The sequence below is a fragment of the Salminus brasiliensis genome, chromosome 17, assembly GCF_030463535.1.
Source record: "Salminus brasiliensis chromosome 17, fSalBra1.hap2, whole genome shotgun sequence".
In the NCBI taxonomy this organism is placed as follows: domain Eukaryota; kingdom Metazoa; phylum Chordata; class Actinopteri; order Characiformes; family Bryconidae; genus Salminus; species Salminus brasiliensis.
Genome location: NC_132894.1, coordinates 27,912,945 through 27,929,650, shown reverse-complemented (window position 1 = coordinate 27,929,650; position 16,706 = coordinate 27,912,945). Strand labels below are relative to the sequence as shown.

The following is a 16,706-nucleotide window of genomic DNA, read 5'->3' as shown; positions in this document are numbered from 1 at the left end:
GAGATGTTTGTCTCACGCTTGTTTTGGCTTTTGTTGTCCCTGTTTCAGTGAGTCTTATCTCCCCTCAGCTTCCTCTCATTGCCCAAAGTGTTATTTATATTTGTGGGCCTGAGCGTCCAGAGGAACTGAAGCACAATGTGTGCACTTATATAAGAGGAACAGGACACGTAGAGGTCACCTTGAATTCATCTCTCTTCCATCACCCACTGCTCCACACTGCCCCAATCCGCCCCAACCTGCTCCGTCAGCAAAGCTTCTCCCCCACAATGTTCTCTTTGTCTCCACTTACTGGATTGAAAGCAACCTCCCACTTCGCCTGAGCAAACTAAAAGGCATCCATCTTGACCCTAATGGCTGTTCGGATCTGGCAGGACACAGAATGGTCTTATTAAAAACTGGATCAGTTGACTGTAGGATCTGGTTTAGGTTCAATTGTAGTGAAATTGAAATATCTTGCAGATAGATACAGCCTTTAAGAATGGCCCTAAGGCAGACTCTGAGTACTAATCAGCGCGTTCCGCTCCAAATGCATGTAACGAAACCCTACAGTTAAACTTCACAACTACGCAAGCCATCGTCGGGTTACCTGAACGTAATCTAGACTGATCCCCACTGATGTAGGCTTACTATAAGCCTTAAGAGGATTGCAATGAGAATGAATTTGAAGAAATATGCCTTGTCATCAATTTGGAGTAAAAGAGTATTAGAGGCCTGCTTTCTATAAGTGTTCAAGACTAACAGCTTGTTTTAATCGAGCAAGAAGAGCAACTAGAGAGAATGTGATGTATAGCATTAAAGGTCTATGGGCTACAGATGAACATCTATATAAGGTTTTAGAAAGTCAGTTCCCTTCTATTTTTATTGTGTTCGAATTGCACAACAGCTACCTGGTTCTTAGTAGTATTTTCAGGAACCAAGGATGTGTTAAGCAATGCATGTTTCTGAGAATAACTAAAAATGAATGGGAGCAGAAACATGACTAATGTGTGTTAATTTCCCTTAAAGTCTGTCGAGTCATACTGATCATGTCACGTCAATCACTGTCAGAGCTTCAAGAATTTGTGGTGTTCCTTTAATCCGAATCAAATGTCTTTTATAGCGAGCGAAAGAAGGTCATCAAGAATACCAAAGATGGCCCCTGTCCACTTGGATATTTCATTCTCCAACAGCTTCACCAGAGGTGGTAAGTAGAGCAAGTTACATTCGCTGACTCAAGAGTTTTACCATCACATTTTTCATTTATTATGTTGTACCTTGATATCTCATTCTCTGTGTTCTGTCAGCCAGTGACCACAGTTTCACTTCCATACAAATGCACACACTCATGTACATTCTCTGTTGGCTTTGGCCTGCTCTAAATTCTCCAGTGACAGCACGGCTGAACTTTTGTTTACACAGTCCTTTGGAGGACAGAACACACTTCATGAATTCCAAAGACCCGCCACACACAGGCTTTTACGCAGTGGATAAGGACCAATAGTGTATTGCAAACTTTCCTGTTAGTAGCGCAACACTGGATTCATGGGACCATCTGTTGATGCAGATGCAGGTCTTCGCACCTTAGTGGGTGGCTCAGCTAGATAAACATTGCTGTATGTCCTAGCTGTGTTTTCGCATGTGTTTTGGGACTGATTGATCCTTGCATAATAGTTGTCAACTAAAGTGTTGATTATTTACAGTAATGAAACTGAGAGGGAAAGGGAGTGACTTTGGTGTCTTGATTACCGCTAGTGATGTTGTAATCTGGGTTAAAAGCAGCAGCTGCAAGCGATGACTCGTAGCACAGCAGAATTAGAAAGGGCGCTGCCCGTCTTCAAGGAATGTGCCATCTTGCTATTAGCAGGTGTATCCTTCACAGTGCCAACTTAACAGAGACACTTCCAGAATCAGATTTTTTTTCTTCTTTATATAAGTTGAATCATTTGTTTGTCACCATGACTTCATCAACTCGCACTGACTTGTACAGAGGTGTGTCAAGTGTCATTTGTTTTGTTGCATTATGGGTATATAGAGAAATACTGTGGTATGCAAACGTTTGGACGCCCTTGGCATAATGCCATAGTTTGTTCAGTGAAAAGAAAAGAAAAATCACTTCTGCCGCATTTTTTTTAAATGACAGTTGCTGATCTGATCTAAAATAATAGAACTGCTAAAATAGTAGTTGTGGCATTTCCAAATGTTTTGATATTCTTCTAGGTATAGAACTGGCATTAGGAACTGTCTGCTGATCTGCATCTGTATTTTACTGTGTTGATGTATTAGTAAACATCGGCACAGTAAAATAGAAATACATTTGCTTTAATATATTCATAATCACATTTGTATAAATACAGTTCAAAAGCTTTGAACTTCTCTTCCTACTTTATGTACTACTTGCTAAAAGTTACTTTTATGATACAAAATGAGAATTAAAACTACCAGTGCTAAGCGGCTATAATATGATCACAATCATAATCCCATGCTAAACTACGTAAAATATCCCCTATATTAATGTTCATGTCCTCAGTTCATGTTCAAGATCAGTAGGTGCAGCACTTGTCTGGCGACCTGTTCCACCTAAGCAATCTGATGCATAGCAGAGCCTATAGCTCTTATTAGCTAATAGCTAATTATTGTATTAAAAAGATTCTGCAAAAGCTCGGCAATGTGAAAAGATTTAAAGATTTTACAGCTCTGTTTAAAGCATTAATGTCAGGTACTGTTGCAAACATAATGTTGCCTAGCTACTTTAGTTTTCCTCATGATACAGTTGTTAAAATTGTCCTGTCCACACTAACATTATCTAGTTCCCCATGCTAATGACCAAAAAGGTAAACTAATTTATAGGTTGCCCTAGCCTGACATAACCTGAGCAATAAAACAAATGCATTTCCATTTTCCAGCTGAAGACTAGCTAAAATCTAGCATTTGCCACAGTAATGTGAAGGTAATTTAGTAAATGCTTTAAATTATTGATATTCTGTTAGAACCAGTATATATGACTTATAGTCCCTCTGAAATTGAACACTCCTTACCTCAGAGGCAGCAGTTCATCTGTCACATGATCTCCTCGTCAACCATAACTCGTATTGAACGTATATTCAATGCCATTACTTCCAAGGTTAGGAACCGGCAACCTTTAGCCAATGTAGTGCTGATAACAAAATTTCAACTTTCAAAAGTCAGTGATGTATTAACATTACCTTGCCTTTTTTGGGTCATCACAGTCCAGTGACTTAAACATAATTGGAAATATTGACGTAGATCTTAACATGCTATGCGTATAGGACGGCCCAACAATATTGCAGAAATAGAAGCTTTCTTTAAGGAGAAGGGGATGAAATATCCTAAAACAGAACAGAATGGCTCCTCGCTGGCTTATAATTTAACCTTGGGGTGTCCAGACTTTTGCATACAGCTTTGTGTAAATTAGAAATGCACGTGTGCTAAAGATTAGACTGAATAAAAATCAGAATGGTGACTGATGTGCAGCAGTTGAGTACTACACCTTGATGCCACCTCTGAACAATCATGACACTGTTTATGTTGTGCATGTCGTCATGTCCATACCATCTCTTTTGATTGTGTTCATCAGTGACAACACATTATAATGGCTTTTTTTTTTCCATTCCCCCCAATCACAAAAGCCATTTGATCATTGACAGTAACTCTGTAGCTCAGGCTGCACTGTTAATGACTGCTCTGCCTGTGTTTGGAGGAGTCTGTTTGTCAGTGTGTGATCTGATGTGATTTCTCTGTGCCTCCTCCACTTCCCCGCACCCTTAATCTACCAGTACTTGGGTACAGGGACAAACTATTCACTCACACAAACCAAAAATCTTCAGCTAAGGGGAGACTCCACAATCAAGGTATAGTCCCTCTGTTTACTGACTCTAACTAATCTGCCCTGTGCTTTTGAAAGAGCTCTTCCTAACACAGCTCACTTTGCTTTGTCAGTGGCAATGATCTGCATCCCTAACCCTACTTCTGTAGCCTGCGCATGCATTCTACCACAAGGCTACCGCAACCCCTCTCAAGGCCTCAGTTCCCCCCCATAAGTACATAGTGTGTCTTTAGAGTGGTGAGCAGAAGATCGCTGTAGTTCCTTTTGCAGTGTTCGGGAGCAGGTCTTAGCTGGCTCAGTAACTCTTTTTTTTATTATTGTTGTTTATTTTATTTTTTGTGGTGTTCTGGTTCATGTTCACTGCTGTTTCAGCTGAAGACAGCACTTTGAGCCAGCTGTGGTATTTCTATTAGCAGAGGGAAGATCATGCGTCACTAGGTTGAGAGTAAACCGTGATCGAGTATCACTGAGAGAGGAGTCAATAAAATGGATCTGACATTTGTTTTAAGTGAACTGTTGTGATACGGTTGCTTTGTAGATACACTCTGTTAAAAAATCAAGGTGCTTCAAATGGTTCTTTGAGTGATAGAAGAACCACTTTGGCTTCCATGAAGACCCATGTTTGTAATAGAGCTGTGAGTGTGTGTGAAAAACGTTTGAATTGGTAAAGAATTATCTCCCAGTGGTTCAGTGATCTAATGCGCTGACACTATGGGCCGGGAATTGCAGGTTCGAATCCCCAGCCATGCCGCTATGCGATCAGCGGCCAGAATCCGAGAAAGCACAATTGACATTGCTCTGTCTGGGTCGGTGGATGGCACCCTCTTAGTGATGTTGGCCGGCACAGGCGCCTGTAAGCTAGTGTGGTGGAGCTGGGGACACAGCACTTTCCTCTGAGTGTATTGGCTGCCCAGCGATGCCGCATCTCTTTGCATGTATTGGAGAGATGTGTTTAGTGTAGCAGGAGGAAAAGGGGGGAGGGTTTCAACAAAACAAGTTATTAAAAAAAGAAAAAGGTAAAGAACCTTTAGACACACTCGCGCTATTCGCTCTATTACAAACATGGTTCTTCATGGAAGCAAAAGTGGTACCACCAAAAAGAACCACTTAAAGCACCGTTATTTTTAAGAGTGCTCTGCCCCCCCCCCCCCCCCCCCCCCCCCCCCCCCCCCCACAAAATCACCCTACCATATTTTTTGTTGTGTAATATGTAAAGAAGTGCTGCGTATGTCTTTCTCAGGTATATGAATGAATGTCACTTGGATGCTTACAACTCATTGTTCCTTGTCTTCCATAAAGGTGTTTGGGCGAGCCTGCGCTCTAGCAGCAGGTTCATCCAGCACCCCTCCACAGCTGAGGTGGGGGCACGGTTGGCAGCCAAGGATCTGGCACCCCCTACAGGCAGCGAAAGTCTGCATGCACAACTTCTCAAGCAGCAAGCAGCCCTGTACATCTTTGGAGAGAAGTCCCACCTCAGGGTACGGACCCATATTAAGCAACATCATTGACAAGAAAACCATCGAATTGCAGTTTCAAATCCTGCAGTTTTCTTTCTTTCTTATAAAAGGCATGGAATGAAGGCTGCGTAACAGAGTGCTAGACTCTAGCTTTTTGTCAAGGCACATCAGTGTTAGTTTAAGGTGTTACATCAGAAGAGCATCATGAGACCATTTCACTATCCAAGTGTCAGTTTTTTCCCTTCCATTTGTAAAGATTCCCAGTGTTGAAGTGTGAGAACTCTTTTGTGTGTGTAATATCTGGACAGCACATTTTTTTTTAATGGCTATAAATCTGCTAGCTAATACAATATTCCCAATAGCCATTTATAAAAGTCGTGATTTAGTGATAACATTTCCCCGTTTTGGCTACAATTGTATTACATTTGGACCACTGTGCTCATTTTTATCATTATTAAATCAATAAATGGGTCTCCAGTAATGCAAACTGGGTTCTTTGGCTGCTCTAGTGCTGCACATCATTTTTCTGCGTTCTTTTTGTAGAGCATTAATACACATACTGTCTTAGGTACTTGATTCACTGTTGGTGTGTAATCCAATCTGCAGGCTTGCATGAGATATCAGACCTCAGTTTCTGCTTAGGGCAGGGCTAGGGGTGTCCATCGTGATTTAGCGAAAAGAGTGAGAACCAGTTGAGACCGACTCTCTTCTCTCTCAGGGCTTCAAGCTGGACTCCATGCTCAACTGTGAGCTGGTGCCCGTGGAGTTTGCGGACACGCGGCAGGCGAAGGCCTCCTTCAAGAAGTTGCTCCGTGCGTGCGCTCCTAGCGCCATGCCGACAGACTCAGAAGATTCCTTCCTCAAGGCACTGGAAGAGAGCGAGTGGATTCTGCAGGTGAGCCCTCTGCTTTTCTGCAGCGCCATTCGCCCTTCGCCACCTGCTTCCTTTTGGTTCAGCGGTACATACATGGTTTCACTTCTTCAGTTTCTCGAAGCACTTCCCCTTGGCCTTTCTCTGCCGTCTATTTCCTAGTACTGCTGTTTGGGGGGGATGTGAGAAAGACCGGAGCTCTTTCTTTCTCTGTGACTCTGACCCCCTTTTCAAGACACTTCCTCTAGTACGCTCTCCCCAAGGAAAGAGTGCAACAAAGCTGGGAATGCAGTCGAGTTGCTTACCATGCTAATAAATGTGTACCCTCAAGCCCCTTGCCCCGAGAACCTCCTGCCACTCATATGCCAGAACAATATTATCTGTGGGGCTCATTGCCAAGATATTTTAGAGGGCTTAGTCAGCAGTGAACTGTGCCTATACCCAGCCACCCATGACAATAAATGCACAGGAAGCTCTAAACTTAGATTCTGAGATTAGACTTGGTGTTCTGCTTATGTATTTTAGAGTATGTGTGTGTTTGTGTGTGTGTGTCTGTCACAGATTCACAAGCTGCTCCAGCTGGCTCTGATCCTAGTAGAGTTGTTGGACAGTGGATCTTCAGTGTTGCTGAGCCTAGAGGATGGCTGGGACATCACCACACAGGTGAGACTTTAACTCACAGATAAACTGGACACACCTACCATTTGTTGTTGCAACAGTTCTCCTTCAAGCTGTTGTGATCTCGCTTGCAGACTCCAGTCTGTGTTCCACCATCTGCCCTTGATTACAATTGGAATGGACAAAGTCTGTGAAGAGTTTTCTCCTGTAGCTGCAGTTCAAGCAGGGTTTGTCACATTTTTGCAGGCTGAGCTAAAATTTTCCAAGTCCACTGGTTAGGCAAGAGCAGCATTATTAGTAAGGGCATTGCATGTCCTCAGCTCCGTCCCGCTTGTAAAGCCGAGCAGTCCACACTGAAGGGGGGCTCCCATGCCAAGCACGTGTAAGAACCAGAGCATAATGATATATCTATATCTCCTTCTCTCTGTCTCTCACTCTCTTAGGGTCTGTCAGGCATGCTCTGGCTAAATGGGCTCCATATTCTCTGGCTGTCATGGACTGTTAATTTGCTCTGTTGGGGGGAACCAGTGCAGGGTGTTATCATGTCATATATTAGGTCTTGACTTCTCTATCCACCACATGTCCAGCATGTCCTACTAGGAGAAGTTAAAGGGGAATGGAGAATTCTAAACAGGCCCCAGGTTAACTTTTGCTAAATTGGCATGCTGTCGTCATGTTGTCTTTTTTTTTTTTTTTTTTTTTTTTTTTTTTTTGAACACTTGTCAAAAGTGAAGCTTGCCCCAAGAGAATCTCACTAATGAGTGTTCCATCACGCCGCTTGATGTAATCCATCTTAAAAGAACAGTTTGGCCAAAAACCTGACACCAGATGAGGCTGATCCGCCAAGAAATGTTTGGTACACTGTAGGGACAGAAGTATTGGGACACCTCACCATTTATAGTTTCTTCTGGAATTTAGGGTTTTGCTTTTGTTGGAATAACGGTCTTTAATTTCCAGGGAAGGCTTTCTACTAGATTTTGGGACATTGCTGTGAAGATTTTATTGCATTCAGTGACAAGAACGTTACTGAGGTCATTACCAACTCTCCAACTCAGCCCAAAAGTACTGGATGGAGCAGCACCATTCCAGAGAACACAGTTCCACTGCTTTACTGCTCAATGTTTTATACTAGTCCACACTTGGCATTAGGCATCATGCCAATAGACTCATGTTTATCTACTCCAGAGGGTCCTATAGTGTTGGCAGTATTTCTCTACAAGGACTAGACAAGTGTGTGTGCATTTGCACATCTGTGTCAGCAATGGGTGCAACTTAAAGTAACTGAATGCATTTATTAGGAGGGGTGTCCAAAAACATTTGAACATGTAGTGTATCTGATCCATGATTTTGTAGGTTACAACACGACAGGCTAAGCTAACAAGCACTGGACTTCGACTGTCACCAATGTCATCTCCTGCATGCCTCAAAATGTCTCAAAACACATTCAGATCCTCATTTGTTTGGCTTGATGGTTTAAATGACTTATTTCTTAAATGACTTGGTCTTAATAAAACACAAAGAACCTTGTCTACATCGTTGAATGGACCATTTAAGGAAGCCTTTCAGACTTAGCTTAAATGTTTAAATAAGGTATATCCAGGTCATTTTTACTAAATCATTGATTTTTGTACTTGTTTATATAGATATTCTAAAACAAATCAATTCAATCAGTTTTGGAGTGTATTTACAGAGATGAGTCCAGTGTAGCCTAGCATTAACTAAAGAAGCACCTGTCAGATACCAAGCATGTCTTGCCTGACAGATTGCATCTGGGTGATAAATCATGATAAGTTGATGTTACGCTACTGCCAAAAAGGTATGTTCTATGTGACATCTATATTTGCAGCTCTTTCGATATGACCAAGCTCGCCCTGCTCTGTTCTAGGTGGTGTCTTTGGTGCAGCTGCTGAGTGACCCATTCTACCGGACACTGGAGGGCTTCCAGATCCTTGTGGAGAAGGAATGGTTGTCCTTCGGCCACAAGTTCAGCCAGCGCGGTAACCTAACTCCTAGCAGCCAGGGCAGTGGCTTCACACCCATCTTCCTGCAATTCCTCGACTGTGTGCACCAGGCAAGTAGAAAACTGGTTTTAGCTGTTTCTACAGTTATACTTTTCTCCTCCCTCAACGTCCACCATCACCTCAACATTTTGTTGTTCAACACATTCCTTTTTTTCATGCCTTGTCTATGAAGAGCAACCAAAGAGGGTTAGCTGCAGAGAATGAAGCTTAGTTATCAGTATGTAATTACCCTTTCACGTCCTAGGACATCCTATGATACTTGTATTGATAATGTGAAGACTTTGCAAACTTTTCACTCTTGCAGCCATAAAACAGCGTTTTACATTGTTATACTGGGTATACACATTCATGCTGCGCCATAAAAGTCATGGTAAACTAAATATGATGACCTCAGAATGAACAATTTCCGGATCATATTACTGATGTTGCTGCATTACCTTTTCACTTAAGCAAGGTAGATTTTGAACACTTCTTTCTATAATTACTTATAAAAAAAAATAAATACTCCCCAATTAAATTTTTTTTAGTTTTCTTTGCTTAACTTTTTATTTGACAATAATAGCTCAAACTAGCATCACAGAAACATTGCAGTCTAAAGCATTACTAGACAAAATGTTTTTATTATACCTTATCACTGTATGTACAATGCTGCTTTTCAGGGATTTTTCCATGGTCCTTGCCTCTAAAGGGGCCACAGGAGCAAACACATTGACAGCATCTGTTAAGAGCACAAATTTTCAAGGGTTTCGACTGCAATAAACAGTTTCTAAATTCCATTTCTAGTATATTCCCTTTAATTTGACCAAGAAAGTGATTAATCTATTAACGAAAAACATAATTGAGAATCCCACACCAACTTTACAATGCTGTAGTCTCCTTAGATGCTTAGTGGGAGGTTTTACTTAGTGAAAACTGATGCTCCGTATTGAGAATCTACCAAAATGTACACCATTACTGAGATCTGACATCTCTGTATATAGGTTGAATTTACAGACTGAGCATGTTCAACCAGTACAACAGCCTCATTTCAGTTTTGCTATGGTTTGCATATGTTTTAGTGTTGTTTTTATTTAAATTTAAATAACCTACAGTAAATTAGTATCTGCTTCTGTTCACATATGAACTGCTTTCTGATTAAATATATATATATTTTATATATTTTAAATGATGCATTGCGTTTTTCTTTAGCTTTCTGCATATATAAGAATCCATTTAAATAGGTATGTACTCATGTACTATGACGTTTATTCCCAATCGTAGCCCAGACAGAGTTTCAACCCACGATCGGAACTTTTCTAAATTACCTGTTTCACTATTATTTTTGTTTGAAGGATAAATCACTCAGTCTAGGAGTTGAGAACAGACTCTCTCTCTCTCTCTCTCTCTCTCTCTCTCTCTCTCTCTCTCTCTCTCTCTCTCTCCCTCTCCCTCTCCCTCTCCCTCTCTCTCCCAGCTGGGAGAGCCCAGAGCCACTCCCAGCCTCTTTCTTCAGCTATGCTCTTTCCCAGCGAGAGTGATGAAACTCAGGCATGGATAGCCAGGGTGACCCAGGCACAAGGTCCCTCAGTGTTGCAGGCAGGAGAAATATAGCAAAAAGCATCTGAAAATAGAAGTGCCTCATCTTCCAAGCAGCTGTTGTTTTTGCCAGCAAGTGCAGGTGGCTCCAAATGTGAGAACCAGCAAAAAGTTAGCAACTGCCGACAGTTGGACGACTTCCCTCATTATTGTCTTTTTTTTTTTCTCCTCATTGTTTTGTTTTTCCTTCTTAGCCCCTCGAATGGATGATATCACAGGTCTTTGCTCCCTTAGCTGAGCTATGTCCTGCTTGTAATAGTTAGCTTATGTGCCGCAGCCACTGTAGTCACAATACGCAGCATGGTGGCCAAGCCAAATGAAGCTCTAATTCGTTGGGCTGACCCTCTCATTCCAGGTCCATAACCAGTACCCCCTGGAGTTCGAGTTTAATCAGCACTATCTGAAGTTCCTGGCGTACCACTACGTCTCCAATCGCTTCAAGAACTTCCTCTTGGACTCCGACTACGAGCGCTTGGAGCACGGTGCGTATTCATGACCTGTGTCCATTTTGGAGTGAGACAGTTTGAACATTCATCTACAGTATGATCATGAGAACTGGAAGAGAAAAAAGGTGCAGTGTGTCCATGAAATGAACAGACAGGGAGGCAAGACTTAAGGTATTTGAACACAACAAAAGGGGACCCTCAGCCTCACTGACCCCAGAATGCAGTTGCATGGACCATGGAACGCCCTTTGGTACCAACAGCCTGTAAAACCTGCAGGACTGCATGCAGAAGTGAATCACTTATCAAACATGTCTTCTTTCTATCTTTGGTTTCACACCTGATGTTGGAGTAGGTAGGCAGCCTGTCTAACAACTGGCTCTTTGTTTCCCTATAAAGGCACATTGTTTGAGGATAAAGGAGACAAGCAGGCGAAGAGAGGGATCTGTATCTGGGAGTGTATCAACAGAATGCACCGCAGGAGTCCAATCTTCTTCAACTACCTGTACAGTCCCTCTGAGGCAGAGGTAAAGAAAGAGGGAAGCGTGTGTTCTATCAGGCACGCTGCTGCTGTGTGTCCGCTTTCCCTTGTGGCTTTTTCCCTCCAGTACACTTTATCTAGAGGTTGTGTGGACTTATCGTCTCTAAACATTTCGATCTGACATCCCAGATTACATCTGTGATTAATATGTTGTGCTTTGCATAAAAAACATGCTTCTCTCTGACCTTCCAAAACAGTCCTCTCTGATTTGCCTGAGCAGTTCAGTTCCATGAAAACAAATGACTCTTGACCTACAATCTTGAGTCATAAAAGAAGCATCTCCATGCTCATCCAGTTTCTGGTTAGGATCAGTTTTGTGTTTGTGAAGCGAAGTTGACTCTTACCTCTGTTTTGGCACATGTGGGATCTGTATGAGCCCACATCTCAGATAAGAGAAAGGCTTTTGCACTTTCTTGGAACAGTTGATTTTTATTTTTTATTTTTTTATTTTACTGGCTCACTGTTATCTCTTCATCTGTATTGCAGCATGTGTGTAAACTGACACACAAAGGGCAGGAAAAGTTCTGACAGAAATGGTAGACGTGGTAAATGTTTTGATGCTGCTTATAGACTTGGTTCTTTGCTGAATAAGATCAGAGATCAGTCAGTCTCATCAGAGGCAGTGCCAGCAAGGCTATTGTATTGACCCTTGAGGGGGCCACACTTTTTTGTAACATTTTGTAACAAAATTCTCATAAAAATTGAAGCTGCTATTTATTCATTACGCAGTTATTTTTATTTTTAATTTTTTGATGACATGAGAAGTGGATTACTGCCAAGGCAGTACTAACAAGTGCATAATCCTTTGCTGTGCCAACAGCAGGACGACGATTAGATACCAGTCAGCCATATGTGATGTTCTGAGTGACACAACAAGTGTTTACAAGCTGGCTGTCTGTTCGCCAACTTCCTCAGGGACCTCTTCTCTCCTCAAACACTCCAAGTGACCAGAAACCCTGACGCTCATTTACTACTTAGATATCCATGTGTTATCTTTCATCTTTCATTTTATCTACTAACCACCACAGCGGTACTTACAAGTGGAGGACAGAATGGCTAGTGGCAGGCAACAACATTAACATTGTAGACTCTCCATTAAACAGGCATGACAAAAAACATGTAGTCTGTGCACATTTTTTTTATTCAAGGAAGCCCATGATTGTTTAAAAGGGGCAACACAAAAATAATCCAACGCTGTTGGAAGCTCTGATGGTAGCAGCTGGGGGTGGGCGTATCTTCTTGCCGCCCTCCCTTTTTATTTTAGTTCATTTAGTTTCATTATTAAAGACCTCTAACTAGTTTATGTGAACCCAGAGAGGCACCTTAAGCTGGTGCCAAACTACTAGAGAAGACGGCTACATAAACCGTGATAGTAGAGACATATTATGCAGCTTCTAGTGTGTTCTGCTGAAATTTAGCAGAAGCCCAAATCCAACTGACCGAGTGAGCTCAAGGGAGGGATGGATAGCAGTCTTCTGCAACAAGGAACAAGTATGTCGAAGCTCCTGATAAAGGTGGCCAGGCTGCAGAAGCGAGATGAAGATGAGAGATTTTTTTGAGCTGATATATACTTTGCTATTTCAATTGCCAACCAAGCAGCCAAACTGTAAATTAGTCCACACTTCATTGCTGTTTAGACAGCATAGCATAACACCCATCATCGATCCTCTTTTCTGTTTCTTATGTAGCCTGTTTTGAAACCATCCATCTCTGTCCCCAACCTGACGAAATGGGAGTTCTACACGGCCGAGACTCTATCCACCGGACCCTCATATGATTGGAGGATGTTGGCAGTTCCATCAGAGAGCGCCGAAGAGCCAGACACTATCGCCACCAGCAAAAGAAGGATTGTCTGGCCCTGCTACAGTAGTGTTGCCCGCGCTCAACCAGATGCCATTACCAAACTACTGGCAGTAAGTCTAGTCTGCTCTGCTCTCCTGCTGTTAGCCGTTGTGGCTGCTGGTATCACTGATTGATTGATCACTGTAGGGTCGTATGCACAGTGTATTTTGGACTGAATGAATGTGTGTTTTTGCAGGACATTGAGAGACTGGAAGGGGAGCTGGGTCAGGCACCTGAGCGATGGCACACTACCCTGGAGAAGGTGCGAGCCAGTGTGCAAGAAGACCTCAAACAGGAAGGCAATGTAAGTGGGCACTATTGTCACACACTCTGACCTGTTGATGTTCATACAGCTGTTTAGTGCATTATTCTTCTAAACCTTCACAGGCTATGGTAAAAGTTGATGTGCTGAATTTATTAATCTAGAGTTTAGAACACCAAAAGTCCAAAAACAAAGAACTCTGGGAAGCCCACCATAAACCAGTACTGTATTCACATCCTCTCCTTATTAATTTCTCTCCTGTTGTAGCTCCGGAAGCAGTCAGTGTCCATCTCGGGTCTGATCCCCACCTCTAGCCTGCAGGCCTACCAGCGCCACTCCATGCTGCACCTGCCCGACAGCGGCCTGGGCGAGGACAGCAGCCCAACGGCGGCCAACGGGGTTAGCCGCAGAGCTGCCACTCTTTACAATCAGTTCACTCCCAAGAATGAAGAGAACAGGTAAGAATTGTACATTGCTGAGACATGATTTCACATGATGACGAGATTGCTGTAAGGCAGACAGTTAATTTTCTTGTTCTCGCAGGTCATTCGAAGGCGTCCTGTATAAGAGAGGTGCATTACTAAAAGCCTGGAAGCGCAGGTGGTTTGTTCTGGACATTACGAAGCATCAGGTAAATTGGGCGTTACTCTTTCTGTGCCATGGAGTATGTGTTTGTTTGCAGTTCGGGTGGGGAGAGGCTGACTGGAGTGTGTTCTTGTTTGTTCAGCTGAGGTATTATGATACGGATGAAGACATCAGCTCCAGGGGACACATAGACCTGGCTGAGGTGGAATCAGTTGTGATCGCCACACCAACCATAGGAGCGCCCAAAAATATCAGCGAGAAGGCGTTCTTTGATGTAAGTAGTCTTACTCATAATGCAGCTTCTTCTATCCACTGACTTTAAGCAGTGTCTGGCAAATGCTTGCCATTTCTACCTTCCTTCTAAAACCCCAAATCTTTCTCCAGCTGAAGACCACCAAGCGCATGTACAACTTCTGTGCAGAGAACGCTCAGAGCGCCCAGCAGTGGATGGATAAGATCCAGAGCTGCATCTCGGACGCGTGAAGACCACTTCCCTGAGATGGCCCGAGGACGGGTTCTCACATCTCTTTATCATCACTGCCGTCTTCTTCCTTGCAGGGAGACTCACTGTGCATTAGTAGGACCATAGCAAAGCCCCCAGTGCCTGTTGAACAGAGGAGCGCGCTCTCGCTTCTCTACTATTAAGGTGTGCGCTCAGGCAGCAGAATCACTGCCACAGTAGTAGGTTCTCTATGGAACTGGGCTCGTTCACATTCAGATGGGTCTGTTTTACCCATCGGGCAGTTTCCACTCAAATGCTCCTGACCTTGGCTTCAGGAGAGCTCATCTGATTTCTGCATTCAGTGGAGACAAAGCAATAGCACTAGCTGTTAGAAACTCTGGGTTCAAAATAAGATTAAGTACAAGTAGAATCAATGAGAAAGTATATTTCTGATGAGGAAGAACGTATTGCTGCTTATAAGATGCAAAAGAACCGCCAAAAAAATAAGAACAACTGCTGACTATTTTTAAAACATGCACAACATAACGAGGCAGTTTATTTGCACTTAATTCTTCAATATGCACTCCGTAAATATATACGTTTTCTAACATAAACACGACAAGGCGAAAGGCATTACTTTATAACTGTGGACAATAAACAAACATGTCTATACAAGCATATACTCTAAAACAGAAATACTTTGCACACTAAAGCATACATATTTCCTGACGTTTCTATTTAAGTCATTGATGTTGCTTTTTTTTTTTTTTTAATACATGAATGTGTCTGCTCATAACAGGTCTGTTTTTGTGATGTAAATTATTTTTGTATCCATAAAAGAGTAACTGGTGTATGTTTAAGAAGAATAGTTGATTTTATGTTCTTTGTAAATAGCTGTGCCATTTCAGCTCTGTTTTTATACTTCGGTAAATCCGCTGTGGAGTAAGCTTTTCTAACCTTTTAACCTTGAACTGAAACCAACACACAGTTTTACAAATGATCTGTCTTACATACTGACCAGGTAAAGCGCTTCCTCTCTGTCAGCTTGTCTGTGAGCCTTTGTGTTCGACATGAAGGGAAGTACTCTAGATTCTCTCCGTTCTCGCCAAGGTTCTCGGAATGAACTTAAGGGCTCTCGTCTGGATCTGTAGGACACCCCCCACCTCCCTCCCCCACCCACTCCAATTTTGTTTAGTTCTCTGTGTCTGTGGATATGTACAGTTTGAAGAAACCAAGCTGAAGAAACGCGACCTGACTAGAGAGATGTCTGTTACTGTACCTGAAAAAGGACATTACTGTATCCCTGTACCATGTTTTTCAGTGCCACTAATGTTTGTTTTTTATTTGAAATAAATACTTGAACGTATGTCTGATTTAAAACCAGAGTGTATTTTGTGTCCCTGAGTCCTCTATTGATTTCTGAGGGGGAACACAAAGAAAACAGATGTAGTTGCCCCACGGACCTTTACTATGCCAGTTAGGCTGTACCTTACTGGAGGACAGTAAGGAAAATAGTCCATCCACTGTGAAGCTCAACCATTTTTGAATGGATTTCGCTTGTTCAGGATGATGATGCATGAACCTGCAAAGAGCTAGGCGAAACTATCTGGAATAGTAGATCATTCTGTTTTATGGCACAAAAAAAAGAATCTTCCAAACTATTGGGACAAGATGCCTCCCTACCAGTGATGTAAAGGAACATTAAGCCATATATTTATCTTAACAATAGCAGGATGGCGTCTCAGTCATTCCCACGTTGGACTGAAACTCTGCTACGCACTATGGAATTTGCGCAACACTGCAAAACTTGAGGTATATAAGTCCACTAATCCTGACTTCAGATGCCCGTTCTGTATCTCACAACATTGTCTATGAGTGGGAGCTCATAGCGTGATTTGTATTTACTACAGTGGAGTAAAAGTGAATTACACTCCCCAACTGTAGGGGGAGCCCAGGAGCAAAAATTACCAGTTCTTGCATGACACTGCTTTAGTCTTGCATCAGTTTGTCATTTGGGGTTTGAAGTCTGTATAATTCATATCAGATCATTCCTATAATTTCAAATTGTGTGTTAAAGTATAGCAATATATATATATATATATATATATATATATATATATATATATATATATTTAAAAAAAATAAAATGGACTGAAATTCAGTTATTGTTATTATAATTTCAAACTATTTAAAATATTATTATTTTTAAAAAATGCTAGCATGAAA

The 16,706-nt window shown here is 42.1% G+C and overlaps 1 protein-coding gene across 2 annotated transcripts in view; it reads left to right on the top strand.

The window, feature by feature from the left end:
- sbf2 (SET binding factor 2) overlaps positions 1-15,860 on the top strand; it is a 115,203-nt gene extending 99,343 nt beyond the window's left edge. Inside the window, exons 29-42 of one of the 2 annotated variants that reach the window (XM_072661190.1) lie at positions 1,100-1,183; positions 3,774-3,848; positions 5,123-5,301; positions 5,999-6,175; positions 6,713-6,814; positions 8,655-8,840; positions 10,721-10,847; positions 11,208-11,335; positions 13,038-13,262; positions 13,388-13,495; positions 13,721-13,911; positions 13,997-14,084; positions 14,181-14,312; positions 14,423-15,860. In XM_072661190.1, coding sequence (XP_072517291.1) covers positions 1,100-1,183; positions 3,774-3,848; positions 5,123-5,301; positions 5,999-6,175; positions 6,713-6,814; positions 8,655-8,840; positions 10,721-10,847; positions 11,208-11,335; positions 13,038-13,262; positions 13,388-13,495; positions 13,721-13,911; positions 13,997-14,084; positions 14,181-14,312; positions 14,423-14,521 — 1,901 coding nt within the window. In that variant the 3' untranslated portion in view covers positions 14,522-15,860. The remainder of the gene's footprint in view (positions 1-1,099; positions 1,184-3,773; positions 3,849-5,122; positions 5,302-5,998; positions 6,176-6,712; positions 6,815-8,654; positions 8,841-10,720; positions 10,848-11,207; positions 11,336-13,037; positions 13,263-13,387; positions 13,496-13,720; positions 13,912-13,996; positions 14,085-14,180; positions 14,313-14,422) is intronic. The other variant, XM_072661191.1, reaches the window with a different exon arrangement.
- The last annotated feature ends 846 nt before the right edge of the window (positions 15,861-16,706 follow it).